The sequence below is a fragment of the Mirounga angustirostris genome, unplaced genomic scaffold (assembly GCF_029215605.1).
Source record: "Mirounga angustirostris isolate CCGP_5_RB_7025 unplaced genomic scaffold, mMirAng1.0.hap1 SCAF_13, whole genome shotgun sequence".
Lineage (NCBI taxonomy): Eukaryota > Metazoa > Chordata > Mammalia > Carnivora > Phocidae > Mirounga > Mirounga angustirostris.
Window position 1 is genome coordinate 96,879,847 of NW_026991721.1, and position 18,248 is coordinate 96,898,094.

An 18,248-nucleotide genomic window follows, 5' to 3' on the forward strand; every position below is an offset into this window, starting at 1 on the left:
TTTCCTTAGAGTGACTTGTTTTCTATCTCTATACATGTGTTAGATATACAAACCAGAGAGGGAGGAGGTAGGTCCTGGTAGCATAGTAAATCTAGTGCAGAGTTCCCTCTAGAGCTCTTTGCTTCTCTCTGAGGGCAGGACTGCCTATAACCCAGCCCAGACGAACTAGCAAACACAAGGTTTCCTAAGTATCTTCTGCCTTTCTAGCCTCTTTATTCCACAAATCTCATTTTTTAATAGGTCTGGAAAAACTTCCGTCTTAGGAATGAACTGAGAACTATAGTTTATAGAGTAGAGTTCAGAGTACAAACCTTGTGTTAATCAGATCACATATTCGAATTCTACTTCTTCAACTGCTGTTTGTGAAATTTGACTAAGCTATGGAATATCTCTAAGCCCCAGCTTCTTCATCTGTAAAACATGGATAATAGTAGTATGTACTTCATGAGGTTATTGTGAGAGTTAAATGAGTCAGGGTAAATAAAACTCTTAGCACAGTGCCCAGGACAAAGTGAGACATTAGCGTAAGCAATTTATTATTATAAATTGGACTGCGGGTCTCTGTATCCAGAGCTTAAAGAGAGGCATTTAAAATATAAAACAACTTCTGGAAATTATACCACCTGGGAAGTCAGTGTTTTGTTTTATTTTAAATGTGTGATGAAGCATGACTTGCCCAGAACATCCACATGAACTCTGAGCAATTGTTTTGTGAAGCACGCCAGTGCTAGGGACAGAATCTTATTCCAGTGAGTTGGTTAAGAAACAGGAATAGAGCCTGCAGTGTGCTCGTTTCCCTCCAACCCAGACTTTTCAGGTAGGTCTCCTCTGTCGCCCACATGGTCCTTGTAGTCTGTCCCTGACTCAGGAAGTGGGGTTCTTCTTTTTTGGGGAAGAAAGTGAGGTTTGTGTTGCAACTGGACGCCTTGACATTTTATGCGTCTGTTTACTTCATGGACAGTTTCCTAGTAATCAAATTGAGTACATTGCACATGATACACTATATACTCCACTTGTGGGTTGGTTGTTTATCTTGATAGGGAATGGAGTTTAATAAAAAGGTTTGATTGGGTCATAACTTGTCATGATCCTAAAATATATCCTCAACTGAAGGACCTTAGTTTGCTTGAGTTTGTAGTTGAAATGGAATATTTTATCAGTGTGGGTCTCTCCTGGAGGGCTTAGAGCTTGATACAGGTTTCTGATCAGGTGACCTCAGAGTGCAGCTTCATGTGTGCAGTTTATATACTGAAAAGTCAGAAATATAGATGCTGTGCCTTTTCTTTAATATTTTCTTGGTTTGTGTTTCTGTTTATTCTTAAAACTTGATAGTACTATTAATTTGCCATCAAATTCAATTTTATTTCTTCTTTTTTATTTTGTGAATCTTGTGGTCGGTAATGAGAATACAAGGCTAGAGTTTTTGGTTTGGTTATTGCTAATCATCAGGCAAAAATGTACTTAACTGTATACCCTGGAGCCTGCTGCTACATTGTCTCATTAATGTTGGATGCTCCCTTTTCCATTGCATAGGCTGCACACATGTATTCTGGGGCTAAAACTGGGTTGGTGTTAACTGACATACAGCGAGAACAGCAGGAGCTCAAGAAACGGGACCAAGAAGCCCTGGCGTTTGAAGGTAAAAATGTGAAAGTGCAGAGACCATTCGAGTCTCATGTAGATTTTATTATTTTTTAAATGTAGTTTATTGTATGTGATATTTTAAACTTTTAATTGATATTAAGTTTCAAAAGCTCTGGTTTTACGCATTATTTTAACTTCTTAGTGGGCCCAAGTGATTCTTTTCCTTCTTGAAAAAGGTTAGATATTGGTAGGAACTATTTGTAGTCTGGCTGCCAAAGTTTTTATCCAGCATCAGAATCCCAAGTGGTTGATTTCAGCTGTTAGAATTATTTCTGATTTTGATACCTGGTGTTATATCTTTAAAAGTAGAATTTTCCTTTGCAGCTGAATTCCAGTATGCTGAAACCGTATTTCGAGATAAATCTGGTCGTAAGAGGAATTTGAAACTGGAACGTTTAGAGCAAAGGAGAAAAGCAGAGAAGGACTTGGAGAGAGATGAGCTGTACGCTCAGTGGGGCAAAGGGTAAGAGAATCACCGAAATGAAGAACATGACTACGCTAGGACTGGAGAAGTTCATTCTTTACTTTTCTTTTTTTTTTTTTTTAAAGATTTTATTTATTTATTTGAGAGAGAGAATGAGAGAGAGCACACAAGAGGGGGAAAGGTCAGAGGGAGAAGCAGACTCCCCGCTGAGCAGGGAGCCCGATGCGGGACTCGATCCCGGGACTCCAGGATCATGACCTGAGCCAAAGGCAGTCGCTTAACCAACTGAGCCACCCAGGCGCCCCATTCTTTACTTTTCTGACCAGCTAGTTCATTGCTTTGCCTTCAGAGCTATTTCAGGAATGGAAAATTCAGTGTGCTCAATCTCCTTTCTAAGATACGGATGGAGTCCACACTTTCAGTTGGTATTCTAGGAATTTTACTCTTTTCAATATTTGGCCTAAGCTGCCAGAAAAATGAGGTTCTCCAAATGTAGTCATATGGTCTATCTCAGTGTAAGAGGGGAAATGTTACACAGGATAGCAGACGCTCTTGGTTCTTTTTGCCCAGGCTAGCCCAGAGCCGGCAGCAGCAACAAAACGTGGAGGATGCAGTGAAGGAAATGCAGAAGCCTCTGGCCCGCTATATTGATGATGAAGATCTGGATCGGATGCTGAGAGAACAGGAAAGAGAGGGGGACCCCATGGCCAACTTTATCAAGAAGAATAAAGCCAAGGAGAACAAGAATAAGAAAGGTGAGCCTTCTGGGACTCACCAGAGATGGAGGTGACTTATGGAAGGAGAGAGGGTCTTTAGCTGGGCACATGTATGGGCTTTCCCATATAGTCTTAGGTTCCTTGTGTTTGGGAATTTGGGTTCAGCTCAGTAGAGATTTCTGTATAAAATTTTTTGTTACCACTGCCACCCAGCTCTGAATTGAGTTACATAGTAACTAACTTCTTTTCTCTTTCTCTCCTCTCACTAGTGAGACCTCGCTACAGTGGTCCTGCACCTCCTCCCAACAGATTCAATATCTGGCCTGGATATCGCTGGGATGGAGTGGACAGGTAAGCCTGAATGTTTCCTATGGTTTTGTTTTCTCTTCCATCTGACCCTAACCTTCCCTAACCGTTCTTAAATCACTCCCCCTTACTCTCTGCTCTAAGCACAAAGTTAATAACACTCAGTTTGCTTCCTTCTGTTTCTAAGGTCCCCAGATCCTGTTTCCCATGCTTAGAATACTCCTTCTCCTCCTCCCTTTTTCCCTTTCAAAGCTTTTTAAAGCTCTGGACAAATAACTCTGGTGCTGCCGGTAGGATACCCTTTTTTTTTTTTTTTTTTTAAAGATTTTATTTATTTATTTAACAGAGAGAGACACAGCGAGAGAGGGAACACAAGCAGGGGGAGTGGGAGAGGGAGAAGCAGGCTTCCCGCTGAGCAGAGAGCCCGATGCGGGGCTTGATCCCAGAACCCTGGGATCATGACCTGAGCCAAAGGCAGACGCTTAACCATCTGAGCCACCCAGGCGCCCTGGATACCCTTTGTTTTTGACATTGGTCACTTCTAGTGATATTTTCTGAGTTTTAGAGGGGATGAGTATGGGTGGGTGTCTGGAGTCTTTTGTGTGTTATGTCTTTAAAATGTAGTTCTTGAACCTTCTCTTCACTGCCTTAAGAGTGAGCTACTTACAGTGTCTCACTGACCCATACGACCAGCATCAACCCATATACTCTAACTTCCTATCTATTAGCACGATTACCTAAATGTGCTTCTATCCAAAGTCTATCCCTCTACTTACATGTTAGAGCCCATCTCCTCTTGCCAACTAAAGCATGTAGTTCTAGCATTTAGCATGGTGATTCTCAAAATTTTGCTCTCAAGACCCTTTTATACTCTTAAAAATTACTGAGAACCCCCAAAAAACTTCTGTTTATGTGGAATATATCTTTTAATATTTACTATATTAGAAACTAAACTGAGATGTTTAAAAAGTGTTTATTAGTTCATTAAAAACATAATAAAGCCATTATGTTAACGTAATTGCCATATTTTTAAAGAAAAATAACTATTTTCCAAACAAAGAAAATAGAAGAATGGCATTGATTAGGATTTTTGCAAATCTCACTCATATTTGGCTTAAGAGTAGATAGCAGGATTCTGCACTGAGTCTTTTGCACCATGTTTAGTTGAAGTACAGGAAGCAAATTTAGCCTTAGAAAATTCAGCCTTATACATAGGTAGTTAGAAAAGGAAGGCGTATTATATGTTTTGATACTACAGAAAAACTCAGCAAGTGATAGTTTCTTAAAGGTGATTTGTAATATGGAGTCTGAAACCATATCAAAAAACTTTCCATACTGTTACATTAAAATCCATTTTTTTTCCCCCTGCTTTGGATGGATCTTTTCCTGGTGCATGATTTTATAACATCAAGTACTGCTCATTTGGAAAATACTGGTTTGCTGAGTTTTTCAGACCTGCCAAATGCTGACATTTTTCGCTACACAACGTCACCTAATCTTGTATTTGTTATTATTACCTCTGATCTCATCACCAAAATTTTTAATGGGAAGCTAGGGTTCATGGTGGCGGATACACATTTTTTTAAAATTCAATTTATGCTTAAAAGCTTGAATTTTTCATTGGTGACAAATATCAGTTGTTATTGTAGTGAAGCTCACTTTGTACAATAGCTTTTTTATAGACTCCATTCGGATTTTGTACCTAAAGGATCAGGTCATCTGTGAATATAGACAGTTTTACTTCTTCCTTTCCAATCCAAATGTCCTTTGTTCTTTATCTTACCTTATTGCACTAACTAGAACTTCCAGTGCAGATGTTGAATAGAAGTGGTAAGAACAGACATCTCTGTCTTCCTAATCTTAGAAGAACATCAGTCTTTTGCCATTAATATGTTGTAAGCTATAGTTTTTTTTGTAGATTCCCTTTACTGAGTTGAGAAGGTTCCTTTCTGTTCCTAGTTTGCTGAGAGTTTTTTTCAGGAATGTCTGTTGGATTTTGGTTCATTCTTTGATCCATGAGTTACTTAGGAATGCATTGTTTAATTCCAAACATTTAGACTTTTCTAGATACCTCACTGTTACTGATTTCCAATTTAATTCTCTTGAGGTTAGAGAATATACTCCATAATATTTTGATCTTTTGAAATTTATTAAGCTGCGTTTTATGGCCAGTATATAGTTTACCTTCGTGAATAATCTGTTTGCATTTGAGGAAAATATGTATTCTGTAGTTGTGGGGGAACTGTTTTGAAAATTATTTTTTAAAAAATAAACATTTTGTTTTTTAATAATTGTAGATTTATAGAAAATATGCAGATAGTATGAAGAATTCCTGTACACCCCTCATCCAGTTTATTACCACTCATTACATTACCGTGGTACAATTTATCAGACCCAATATTCATATGTTATTATTAATGTACCCAGTTTTACTTGGATTTCACCAGTTTTTCCACTAAAGTCCTTTTTCTGTTCAAGGATCCAATTCAGGATCCCACATTGCACATAACTGTCATTCTCTGTAGTCTTCTCTGATATGTGACAGTTTCTCAGTCTTTGCTCTTTGTGGCCCTGTCAGTTTTTTGGAATATGGTCAGTTATTTTGTAGAATATCCCTCAAATTGGGTTCATTTGATGTTTTTCTCATGGTTAGACTGAGGTTATGGGTGTTTGGAAAGAATACTACAGTGGTGGAGTGCCCTTCTCATCAAATCATTTTAACCAGTACATGGTAACCACAGGACATCACTAGTGATGCTAACCTTAATCACTTGGTGAAGGTGGTCAGTATTTGCCAGTTTCTCCACTTTAAAGTTACTCTTTTTCCCCTTCTATACTCTGCTTTCTAGAAGTGAGTCACTAAGTTCAGCTTGCACTCAAAAGGCGACCTGTGGGTGGGATATCTACAATACTTGGACTTTTTCTATAAGGATTTGTTTCATCACCCCATTTAGTCATATTTTTTTGTCGGTAATAAGTCATGTATATTTTATACTGTTGTAATCCAGTAACATGTTATTTATTTTGTTGCTCAAATTGTTCTTTATCCACTGGGAATTCTTTAAGGTGTCCCTTTTGCATGCCCTATCCTTTTATTTTTTGAGCACTCTCTGACTTTCTGATACTACAAGATGCTCCAGACTCATCTTGTATTTTCCCTGTCCCGACTTTAGAATAGGCCATTTCTCCAAGGGCCCCTGGCTGCTTTTAATGGATAATGGTATTTAGAAACGAAGATCTGACTTGTAGAACTTGTTACTTGGGTGTTATTGTTTCTAGGCCCTGTTAGCAGACAGAGCTAGGTAGTACATGTCTAGTAATCCATGTATACGTACATATCTGTCATTATTTCTGTACCTGTTTATGTATATGTCTATATGCATACATGTTTATATATACAGATACATAAATATGAGTTCATATTGGTGTAACCTACTTTAATGCAGTATGACCTTTTCTTCTTGCTTATCTATAACTTTCTCCTCCAACATTGAGAAACCTGGCACCCACCAGCTACCATCCGTTTTGCTTACCTCAGTATACATGTAAAACAGTTTCAGAATTGAGAAATGAAATGAGAAAACAGATTTCCAACTATAGTATTTACGTGTAGTTGCTTTTGTTCTTACCCTTATAATTTCTAGTGAGACTACCATTTTCCAACGTACCTTAAAGGGTCAACTCCCTGCCTCCCCACCCCCATACTATTATGTCATACATTTATAATATAGTTAGATTCATTTGTCATAGTCTGCAGTCTGTCCTGGATTTCCTGACATCCTGGGTGATTTTTCCTTTCTAGAGTTTGCTTATGTTAGTGTTTACTTTTTATGATGTACGGTTCTGTGAGGTTTGACAAATGCACAGTCATTCATTCACCACCCTAGTACTATATAGAAAGTCCCATCATCCTAAAATTTCCCTTTAAGTCCTCTTTTAGTCAGTTACACCCTCTCCCCCAAACCCTTGTGATTAGTGCTCTGTTTTCTCTTCCTAAAATTTTGCCTTTTTCGGAGTGGCACATGAATGGAATCATACAATATGTAGCCTCTTGAGTCTGACTTCTTGCACTTAGCAAAATGCACTTAAGATTCATCCATCTTCTTGCATGAACATCCCATTGTATGGATGTACTGGTTTGTTTATTCCACAGTTGAAGGGCATCTTTGTTGCTCCCAATTTTTAGCAACTGTGAATAAAGCCGCAATAAACATTTGTGTATAGAGTTTTATATGGACATAGTTTTCAGCTTACTTGTTAAATACCCACTGATTGCTGGTATATGGTGAGTCTATGTTGAACTTTATAAGAAATGGCCAGCTGTCTTCCAATTGGCTATACCATTTTACGTTACACCAAAGAATGAGGATTCCTGTTGCTCCATATCCTTGCCTGCCTTTGGTATTGTCAGTGTTTTGGATTTTAGGTGTGCACATTTAGTATTGAATTTTAGTTGCTCTGTTATTTTAGCTAAGCCTCTCTGCAGTTTTTTTTTAGTGTTTGCTCTAAGGATTACAGTATGTATCTTTAACTTAATCATGGCCTACTGAGAGTTACAACTGTACTATTTCACATAAAATAAAGAACCTTGTAACACTGTAGTTCCACTTACCCTGTTGTTCTGTGTGCTACTGTTGTCATATACAAAACATAAATGGTGTAGATCCCACAATACAGTGTTCTAAAATTTACAGTTATTTAAAAAAAACTAAGAAAACAACAAAATGTATAGGTGTTAATATCTGACTCACATACTTACCATTTCTGGTGCTCTTTTTTCTTTTCCTCTAAACAACTTTTAATATTCCTTTAATGCAGGTTTATTGGCAACAAATTTTCTCAGTTTTTGTTGATATGAAAATGTCTTTATTTCACCTTTATTTTTTCAAAACTTTAATTTTGAAATAATTTTATTTTATTTTTTTGGATTTTATTTATTTATTTGACAGAGAGAGACATAGCGAAGAGGGAACACAAGCAGGGGGAATGGGAGAGGGAGAAGCAGGCTTCCCGCTGAGCAGGGAGCCCGATGCAGGGCTTGATCCCAGGACTCTGGGATCGTGACCTGAGCTGAAGGCAGACGCTAACGACTGAGCTACCCAGGCGCCCCTAATTTTGAAATAATTTTAGACAAGAACTTGAAAAAATAGTACAGTGTGTTACAGCATACCCTTGACCCAGCTTCCCCCATTGATAATCTTATATAACCATAGTACATTACCAAAATAAGGAAATTGACATTGGCACAATTCTATTAAATTAGAGTCCTTTTTCTTACCTTCATTTCTGAAGGACAGTTTTACTGACATAGTGTTGGAGGAGGTCACCAAGAGGACATGACCAGGGGTGCCTGGGTGGCTCAGTCGGTTAAGCAGCTGCCTTCAGCTCTGGTCATAGTCCCAGGGTCCTGGGATCGAGCCCCATGTCAGGCTCCCTGCTCGGTGGAGAACCTGCTTCTCCCACTCCCTCTGCCTGCCGCTCTGCCTACTTGTGCTGTCTCTCTGTCAAATAAATAAATAAAATCTTTTAAAAAAAAAAGAGGACATGACCACTGGTTGTACCACAAGCTGGACCCAGGCAGTCAGAGGCCTCTTACTGCCTCTCTTGTCCTTGGAATGTGTGTCCTGCCCATTTTTCCCATACCAGCAGCTGTTTCAAGGATGCAGCCTTGAGAGAGTAAGGTGTTGAGACCACTTGGGCTGAATATATCCCTGAACCCAGTTAAGGCCTCTGTATAAGCTTCTAAGATTCTGGTGGGTGGATACCTAAGACAGGCTTCATATGTAAGTTCCCTTGCTTATTGAACCTGCCCCCTATCAATCTGGAGTGGCCTGCCTCTTTCTTCTATCTCTCCTTGCCCTCCACATACCAGGGCCAACTTCAGACTTCACCTGGGGAGCTCATGAGGTTGTGAACCAACACATGGAACTCTGGATTGATAGTACCAGAGTTGCATGACAATTCTGCCAATGCTTTGAGGGTGTTCGCTCATTTTCTGGCCTCCATTGTTTCTAATTAGAAGTCAGTCCTCATGGGACACCTGAGTGGCTCTGTCGGTTAAGCTTCGGCTGAGGTCATGATCCCAGGGTCCCACATCAGGCTCCTTGTTCAGCCTGCTTGTGCACGTGCTCTCTCTCTCTCTCTCTGTCAAATAAATAAATAAAAATTCTTAAAAAAAAAAAGTCAGTCTTCATTTGTTTCATTGTTACTCCCCCCACCGCCACACACACACATTATAGTATGTTGTTTTTGTCTGGCAGATTTCCTTCTCCTGTTAGGTTTTCAACAGTTTGACTGTAATGTACCTCGGTGTGGTTTTCTTTGATTTGTCCTGCTTTGGGTTTGCTGTGCTCTTAGATCTATAAGTTCATGTTATTCACTTTTGGGAAGTATTTGGCTATTTTTGTTAATTATTTCTTCTGAATTCCTCTTTCTTCTCCAGTTACACTGATTTTCACCACTTGATATCATTCTGCAGAGCTCTGAATTTCTGTTCATTTTTCTATCACCATTTTTCTCTCTTTAAGATCAGATAGTTTTTGTTGATCTTTTTTCAAGTTCATTGATTTTCTGCATCTCAAATCTATTAAGTCCATGCAATGGACTTTTTTAACTGATTTTTTTCAACTCTAGAATTTCCATTTGGTAGTTTGTATTTCTTTGCTGAGATTTTCCATCTGTTCATTCATTATGAGACATTTCCCTCTTCCTTGAGAATATTTATAATTAGTGCTTTGAAGTCCTGTGTGCTAATTGCAACATTTGGGTCACCTCAGGATTGGTTTCTATTAATAGCTTTTTCTTGAGTTTGATCACATTTTATTATTCTATACATTTCTGGTCATTTTTTAACATGCTGGACATGAAATGGTACATGATAGGGACATTGAATTCTGTTATATTTTTCTGAAGTATGTTGATTTTTATTCTAGCGGACAGTTAACGTGGGTGTATTTGAACTCCAGGCACTGGCTTCTTCACAGTGGGCAGCAGCTACACTTTCTGCCCAGTTTTTCAGTTTCTAGCTGCTGCTTTTTCATCTGGCCCAATGTGGTTTTCCTTGCACAAGCACTGTTTAGCAGTTGGCCAAGGATTTGGGTGCAGTTTGTGTGTAGATTCTGGGGTTCCTGTGTTTTGTAGCTCCCCCCCTTTCAGAGCTTCCTCCCTGATTCTCCAGCTGCTCTCCCCTCTTTGCATGGACATCTCCAGCCAGTAAGCCTGTGGCTTTTTGCCTCCTTGATCTGTGCACATGGGAAAGTGCCGTGCCCTCTGGCAGAAAGCAGAAATCTCTTTTCGCACATAGATTCCCATCCAGATCCTGCCTGCCTTTTTGGTCACTTTCCCAGGCCTTCAGATAATTTCAAATACTTGCAATTTGATATTTTGTCCAGATTTTATAATGCTATCCAAGCGTAGATTAGTCCACTCAAGTTCCTCTGCTGTGACTGAAATCCATTGCCTCACCTCTTATGGGCCTGAGGCATTGTTCTTCTGTCCCTCAAACTGCCATTGGAATCTAGGACTCTAGTTCCTGGTATTGGCAGGTATCCAAAGGGTGGCTGTGGTTTCAGGCTCGCTTACTACTTCTTGGTTTGCAGCTTGCCAGATACAGGCCCTTTGGTAGTGGGAATATCTTTCAGAATGCTAATTTGTAGTCAGAAGTAGATCTTATAGCCACATCCTAAAGATTTTCCCTGCTACATTGAGTCAACGCCCCCCCCCCCCTCCTTTTTTTCTATTAAAAAAAAAATATTTCTGGAGCCAAACTCAGAACTCTCCCTGACCTAGTATTTTCCTGGCGTCTGATCTGTCTCCAGCTCTCCCAGTAGTGTTCTTCCACTTCGTATTTTTTCCCTAGATCTTGCCTTTTAGTTCTCTTTCTCATCTTTGCTTTCTTTCTGATTATTCATTCTTTTCTTACCTTTTCTAGTTTTGTCTGGTTTTGACCCATGGCAAGTAAACATTTCTGGAACAGATCTGTAGTTGGAAAAACCCATAAGGTCCACTAATCTAATCCCATTATTATTTAAAAGACAAACTGAGGCTCAGATAAATTGAACGACTTCCCTGGAGTTATTTAGCTCACCTGAGAAAGCTGGAATTAGAATCCTGGGCTCTAGATTCTCTAGTCCAAGACTTTTCCATTGTAGTGCTCTTACAGTTTGTTTTTTTGATCCTGTAGGGTTTGGTTGGTTTTCCTTATGTCCTTCATCTGTATGATCATATTAGTGTTGGTTCTCTTAAGTATTTATTCCCCAAGGCAAAAAACAGTGGTTTCCTTGGTGTTCTAGAATATCCTGCATGCTTCTAAGGTTAGAGATGGAGCCATTTGTAATAAGCTTCCCTTCTTCCTAAAACATTCCATTACTTACCCTACTCATCCCTTACAGAAGGCTTGAGGAAAGAGGGAAGCCTGTTACCTCAGTCAGTTTAGTAACACTTAGCAGAGATGTGATTGCTTTAAGCAGCTATGTACTAGGTGCCAAGTTCTCACAATTAGTGAGAGACAGTCCCTGAGCTTAGGAACTCACTTTCTATGTAGAGGAGAAAGACAAATAATTTCAATGGTATTTGCTAAGTATTATTATAGAGGATTTCCAAGGTGCTTTGGGAGCACAAAGGAAGAGTAAATTCAGCCTTGGGAGAGTGTGGTCAGGGAAGGCTTCCTGGAACATACATGAGCTTAGTCTTAAGGGATGTCAGTCACCAGCCAACAGAAGGAAAGGGGGGAGGTTTAAGGAAGAGGATCCTGTATGTGTGAAGTCATAAGGATATGAAACATCATAGTGTTATGGAGGGGCTGTCATAAGCAGTTTGCTGTTGTTGGATAGCATGAAGTGTAGTGCATGAGTTGGATTGGAAAGGTAAGCAGGGACTTGGTCACAGTAGGCTTTGGAAGCTTTTCTGAAGAGTGTGGTCTTCACTGTAAAGGCAGAGGAGAGCCACTGAAGGATTAACAGCAGCTCTGCATTTTAGATAGACGTATCATTATGGCAGTAATATGAAGCATGTAAAAGGCACAGGTCTGGAAGTGGAGAGACAAGGTACAAGGCTGTTGCAGTAGGTCAGGGTAAAGGAGATGGAGGTCTGAACTGTGGCGGTCGAGTGCAATGGAGAGAAGAGGACGTGGGCAAGTGTTCAGGGGAGAAGGTGGCAGGACCTGGCAACTGACTTGGGGAAAGGGAGAAATCACTGGATTTGGCAATAAGGAAGGTCACTGGTGACCTGAAAGAGAGCTAACTCTGGGGCATGGTCAGATAAAAGCCAGGGTTTAATGTGTTAAGGAGTGAATGAAAAGTGAGGAAGTGTGGACCGTGAATACAGGCTCTTTCAAAAAGTTTATGTAAGAAGACAGAATTCATAGTATTGAAGGTAGTTGAGGTCCACTCTTGAAACTCTCATGACACTCTACTCCTGGTTCTTTTCTCTTCTTGTTGGCCACCCTTATGAGCTGTCTTCCTCTTTGTACCCCTTTAATGTTGCTAGGGGCTCCATCTCTAACCTTAGCTGTTCTTACTCCATGTGCTCTTTCTGGCTGAATCTTATTTAGTCACACCTTCAATTACCACCTGTATGTATGTGATCCCCAACTCGGTGTTTGCGGTTCAGTCTGGTGTATATAGCTGTGCATTGGATTTCTCTTTTGCTGTGTATGTGAGGCACCTTAAATGCGAGGATTTCAAATCTGAGCTCATCAGCCTCAGCTCCCCTAACCTGCTCTTCCTCTTATGTTCTGTCCTGCTTAGTGCAGCCTCATTCATCTGGTCATGAAAATTATTAACCTGCAAGTTAAACTTACCTCCTCCTCCTTTGCTCTTACATAGCTAATCTGTCACTAAGTCTCCTTTATCATTGCTTTCATCATCTGTTGCCTATACCCTCTAGTAACTTTCCTGCCTCCAGTCTCCTCCAGAGTGATCTCTTTGAAATACGGTTTCTGCTCCTGTTTTAAATCTATCCCTACTGGATGAAATCTGAGCTTTTTAACTCTGTCTCGTGCTATTCCCTTCGTCATACCAGTAGGCTCTAGCTATACCAGTTTGCCTCTGGTTCCCTCCATGTAGCAAGCTGTTTCTTATTTTTGCACCTTTGTTCTTGTTAGTCATGGTGTGCTCTGTCCTGAAATGCTTCCTGACCTTTCTGGCCTTCCCTACCTCCAACCCTGTGGTTAGCTCTATTTTTTCAGACTTAGCTTAGGGGCTACCTCCACAAAGCCTTTCCAGACCATTCCTGTTCATCCCTTTCCCAAGTTGAGTAAGATCCCCATTCTGTTTCTAAGATACCCAATGCATATCTCCACCACAGTTTGTCGCTTTTTATTTTAATTATTGGTATGAATGTCAGTCTCCTCCACTAGTCGGAGTTCATCAGAACAGATGCTGTGTCATACTCATTTTCATGAAACAGTGCCTAGTATATACAAGCACATCTCAGAGATAATTGGGGGTCTGGTTTCAGACCACCATAATTAAGTGAATATGGCAGATGAATTTTTTGGTTTCCCAATGTGTATAAAAGTTATATGTATACTGTACCATAGTTTACTAAATGTGCAATAGCATTATATCTAAAAAAAAAAAAAAAACCCAATGTATCCACTTAATTAAAAATACTTAATTGCTAAAAAATGATAACCATCATTTGAGCTTTCATGAGTCATATTCTTTTTGCTGGTGGAGGGTCCTGCCTTGATGTGGTTGGCTGAGTAGGGTGGAGGCTGCTGAAGGCTGGGGCGGCTGTGGCAAGTTCTTAAAATGAGACAGCAGTGAGGTTTGCTACATCATATGACTCTTCCTTTCATGAATTATTTCTTTGTAGCATGCAATGCTGTTTGATAGCATTTTACCCACAGTAGAACTTTCAGAATTGGAATCCATCCTCCCGCCTCTCGCCACAGCTTTATTAGCTACATTTATGTAACATTCTAAATTCTTTGTTGTCACTTCAGTGGTCTTCATAGTGTCTTCACCAGGAGTAGATTCCATTTCAAGAAACTACTTTCTTGGGGCACCTGGGTGGCTCAGATGCTTAAGCGTCTGCCTTTGGCTCGGGTCATGATTCCAGGGTTCTGGGATCGAGCCCCACATCGGGCTCCTGGCTCAGCGGGGAGCCTGCTTCTCCCTCTCCCTCTCCCTCTCCCTCTCCCCCTGCTCATGCTCTCTCTCTCTCTCTCTCTGTATCTCTGTGTCTCAAATGAATAAATAAAATCTTAAAAAACAAAAACAAAACTACTTTCTTTGCTCATCTCTAAGAAGCAACTCCTTGTCCATTCATGTTTTATCATGAGATTGCAGCAGTGCAGTCCCATTTTCAGGCTCCACTTTTGATTCTAGTTCTCTTGCTGGTTCCACCACATCTGCAGGTACTTTCTCCACTAAAGTCTTGAACCCCTCAAAGTCTACATGAGGGTTACAATCAGATTCTTCCCAACTCCTGTTAATGTTCATATATTGACCTCTTCCTGTGAATCACATGTTCTTAATGGCATCGAGAATGGTGAATCCTTTCAATTTGCTTTGCCCCCATCCATCAGAGGAATCACTGTCTATGGCAGCAATAACCTTACAAAATAATAAGACTTGAAAGTCAAAATCACTCCTTGATCCATGGGCTGCAGAATGGATATTGTGCTAGCAGGCACAAAAACAACATTCTTCTCATTGTCCATCTCCATCAGAGCTCTTGGGTGACCAGGTGCACTGTCAGTGAGAGGTAATATTTTGAAAGGAATCTTTTTTAATGAGCAGTAGGTCTGAATAGTGGGCTTAAAATATTTGGGAAACCATGTTGTAAACAGCTGTGCTGTCATCCAGGCTTTGTTTTTTTGTTTACAGAGCTCAGACAGAGTAGATTTAGCATAATTCTTAAGAGCCCCAGGATTTTTGGAGTAGTAAATGAGCAGTAGCTTCAACTTAAAGTCACCAGCTGCATTAACCCTTTAGCAAGAGTCTGCCTGTCCTTTGAAGCTTTGAAGCCAGGCATTGACTTCCCCTCTCTCGCTATGAAAGTCCTAGAGGCATCTTCTTCCAATAGAACACTGTTTCATCTACATTGAAAATTTGTTTAGTGGAGCCACCTTCACTGACTGTCTTAGTGGAGAACTTGCTGCAGCTTCTACGTCAGCACCTGCTGCTTTTCCTTCCGCTTCTATGTTACAGAGACAGCTTCTTTCCTTAAACCTCATGAACCAACCACCCCAGCTTCAAACTTTTCTTCTGCAGCTTCCCCACCTCTCTCAGCGTTCACAAATTTGAAAAGCGTTAGGGCCTTGCTCTGGATTAGGCTTTGGCTTAAAGGAATGTTAGAGCTGCTTTGATCTTCTATCCAGACCACTAAAACTTTCTCCATTATCAGCAGTAAGGCTGTTTTGCTTCCTTAACATTTGTATGTTCCTTGGAGTAGCACTTTTAATTTTCTTCAGTAACTTTTCGTTTGCATTTACAGCCTGACTGACTAGCGTGAGAGGTAGAGCTTTCGGCCTGTCTTGGCTTTTGACATGCTTTCCTCACTAAGCTTAATCATTTTTCTAGCTTTTGATTTAAAGTGAGATGTATGACTCTTCCTTTTACTTGAACACTTAGAGGCCACTGTAGGGTCATTAATTGGCTTAATTTCAGTATTGCTGTGTCTCAGCAATGCTAGAGGAGAGGGAGAGAGATGGGGAAGTGGCCGGTCAGTGGAGCAGTCAGAACACATAACGTTTTGTCGACTAAGTTTGCCATTTTATAGGGGCACAATTGGTGGCACCCCAAACAATTTACAGTAGTTACATCAAAGATCACTGATTGAAGATCACCATAGCAAATAATGAGACAGTTTGAAATACTGCAAGAGTTACCAAAATGTGACACAGGTACCAAGTGAGCAAATGCTGTTGGAAAAATGGCGCTGATAGACTTGGCTTTCATGCGGGGTTGCCACAAACCTTCAGTTTGTAAAAAACTCATTCTGTGAAGTACGCAATAAAGTGAAGTGCAGTTAAGCGAGATATGCCTGTAATGAGAATTCACTAAATGCTTGTGTAATGAATGGATAAATTATAAGATGTAGACATCAGCTGAGAGTGAGTTGGGCCTGTAGAGTGGTAAATGCTTGAAACAATTGTCAAAAGAGTGGTGAAGAGTCTGAACAGGACCTAATAAAAGGATGAATTATGTATTTTCGCTTTTTGATTCTATTGCGTATGTCTTAAATATTTTCACATGATTGCCTTACTTTCCTCCTTATTCATTAGGTTGTGAACCCTTCTCTTTTTTCAAAAATAAATGTCCAGTTCAGGATTCTGGCTGATCGGTGTCTCTTGATTGCAGATCCAATGGATTTGAACAGAAGCGCTTTGCCAGGCTTGCCAGCAAGAAGGCGGTGGAGGAACTTGCCTACAAGTGGAGTGTTGAGGATATGTAACTTTTCTGAGGCTGTGGGGTGGCTGTGGGTTGTGGTAGTGGACATAGGGCAGCCAGACATCCAGCTGTAACAGTTGTCTATGCTAATAATCAGGGTCCACACAGACGAGCAACTTGAATGCCAGTTTTGACTACGGAAGAGTATTTTGAGACCTGATGTTTGGATTGAGGCACCTGGACTTCTTAGGTGTGCCAACACTGGCTATTGCTGGCCTTCAGAGGAGGCATTGATTTTTCATTGTCCCAGGGGTTGTTCTTGGTTAGGGTTTTTCTTTTTTAATAAACATGCATTTATTTTTTCAAAATCATGTTCTTAATTGGGTATTCTGTTTTGGGGAAGAATACAAGCTAATGATGAACCCTCATGGATCTTGGAGGGTGGTGGTTGGATTTTTCATTAATCTAGAAAGCAGTGTGAGTAAAAACTTCAGCGATGGGTCCTTCCTCTTAGAAAATATGAATTAGTGCTAAACTAAACTTAGGAATAGACATAGCTATTTGAGACATGGTGTATGATAAAGGTAATGTCACAAATTAGCGAGGAAGAAATAGGTAATGGTGCTTAGAAAATTAGCTTATGTATGGATAAAAATAAAGTTGGATCCCTACCTCAAACCATATAAAACAAAGACATTCCAAAGCGATTAAAGATCTAAATGAAAGGCAAAATGTTAAAGCCAGTAGGAAAAATTAGAGAATGTCATTGTGACCTTGGGGTGAGGATAGATTTGTTAAGTAAGATCCCCGAGGCACAATCCATAAGATTTGATACCTTCGACTACTTCATAATTAAGGATTTCTGGTTAACAAAGCATCTCATAGTCAAAGCTAAAGATGTGTATAGATTAGGAGAAAATATTTGCAAAGTTTAAAACTGACAAGGGATTGCATACATAAAAGACTAATATAGAAGGAACTACTGTAAGTCAGAAAGAAAAACAAAACACAAAATAAGGGGAGCCTGGGTGGCTCAGTCAGTTAAGCATCTGCCTTCAGCTCAGGTCATGATCTTAGGGTCCTGGGATCGAGCCTGCATCGGGCTCTCTGCTCAGCAAGGAGTCTGCTTCTCCCTCTCCTTCTCCCTCTGTGCTCGCTCACTCTCTCTCAGATAAATAAAATCTTTAAAAAAAACACAAAATAAAAATGGACAAAGAATATAAATAGGTAAAATCTAAAGGGAAAACCAGAATGACTAATAAGTATATTACCTCATAGGTAATTAGAGAAACACAAAATAAAATGTTAATATGTTTCTACTTTATTGGTTTGGCAAAAGTAAGAGGCTGAGCTGTCATGGGGGATGAGAACTTATGGGGAGTTTCAACTGGTGCATCCATTCCGGAGAACAAATGGGCAACACTTAATTGGAATTAAGTAATATCCTGGATGCAGTATTACGTGTAAGAGTGTGGCTCTGGAGCTATGCTGCCTGAGTTTGAATCCCAGCTATGTCTTTTACTAACTGTGTGATCTTGGTAAGCTACTTAACTTCTTTGTGCCTTAGTTTCTTCATCTGTGAAATGAAGATAATCGTACCTACCTCATCATAGGTTTATTGTGAGCTTAGAACAGTGCTTGCACATAGTATGTGTCACAAAATTGTTGGCTGTTACTATTTTTGTCTTCCTATTCATCAAGTATTGATAGCCAGCTTCCAGGATGGCCCCTGATGATTCCTGACTCCTGGTATGCAAGTTCTGTATAGTCTGCTCCCATAATGAATAGGGCTGCCCTGTGTAACCAATAGGATGTACT

General features: G+C 40.0%; 1 protein-coding gene across 3 annotated transcripts in view; it reads left to right on the forward strand.

The window, feature by feature from the left end:
- Positions 1–16,798, forward strand: part of BUD13 (BUD13 homolog) — a 28,402-nt gene extending 11,604 nt beyond the window's left edge. For all 3 annotated transcript variants that reach the window (XM_045894980.3, XM_064577412.1, XM_045894982.3), the window contains exons 6-10: positions 1,534–1,639; positions 1,969–2,107; positions 2,639–2,823; positions 3,054–3,135; positions 16,401–16,798. In XM_045894980.3, the coding sequence (XP_045750936.1) occupies positions 1,534–1,639; positions 1,969–2,107; positions 2,639–2,823; positions 3,054–3,135; positions 16,401–16,494 (606 nt within the window). In that variant the 3' untranslated portion in view covers positions 16,495–16,798. The remainder of the gene's footprint in view (positions 1–1,533; positions 1,640–1,968; positions 2,108–2,638; positions 2,824–3,053; positions 3,136–16,400) is intronic.
- Positions 16,799–18,248: the final 1,450 nt, after the last annotated feature.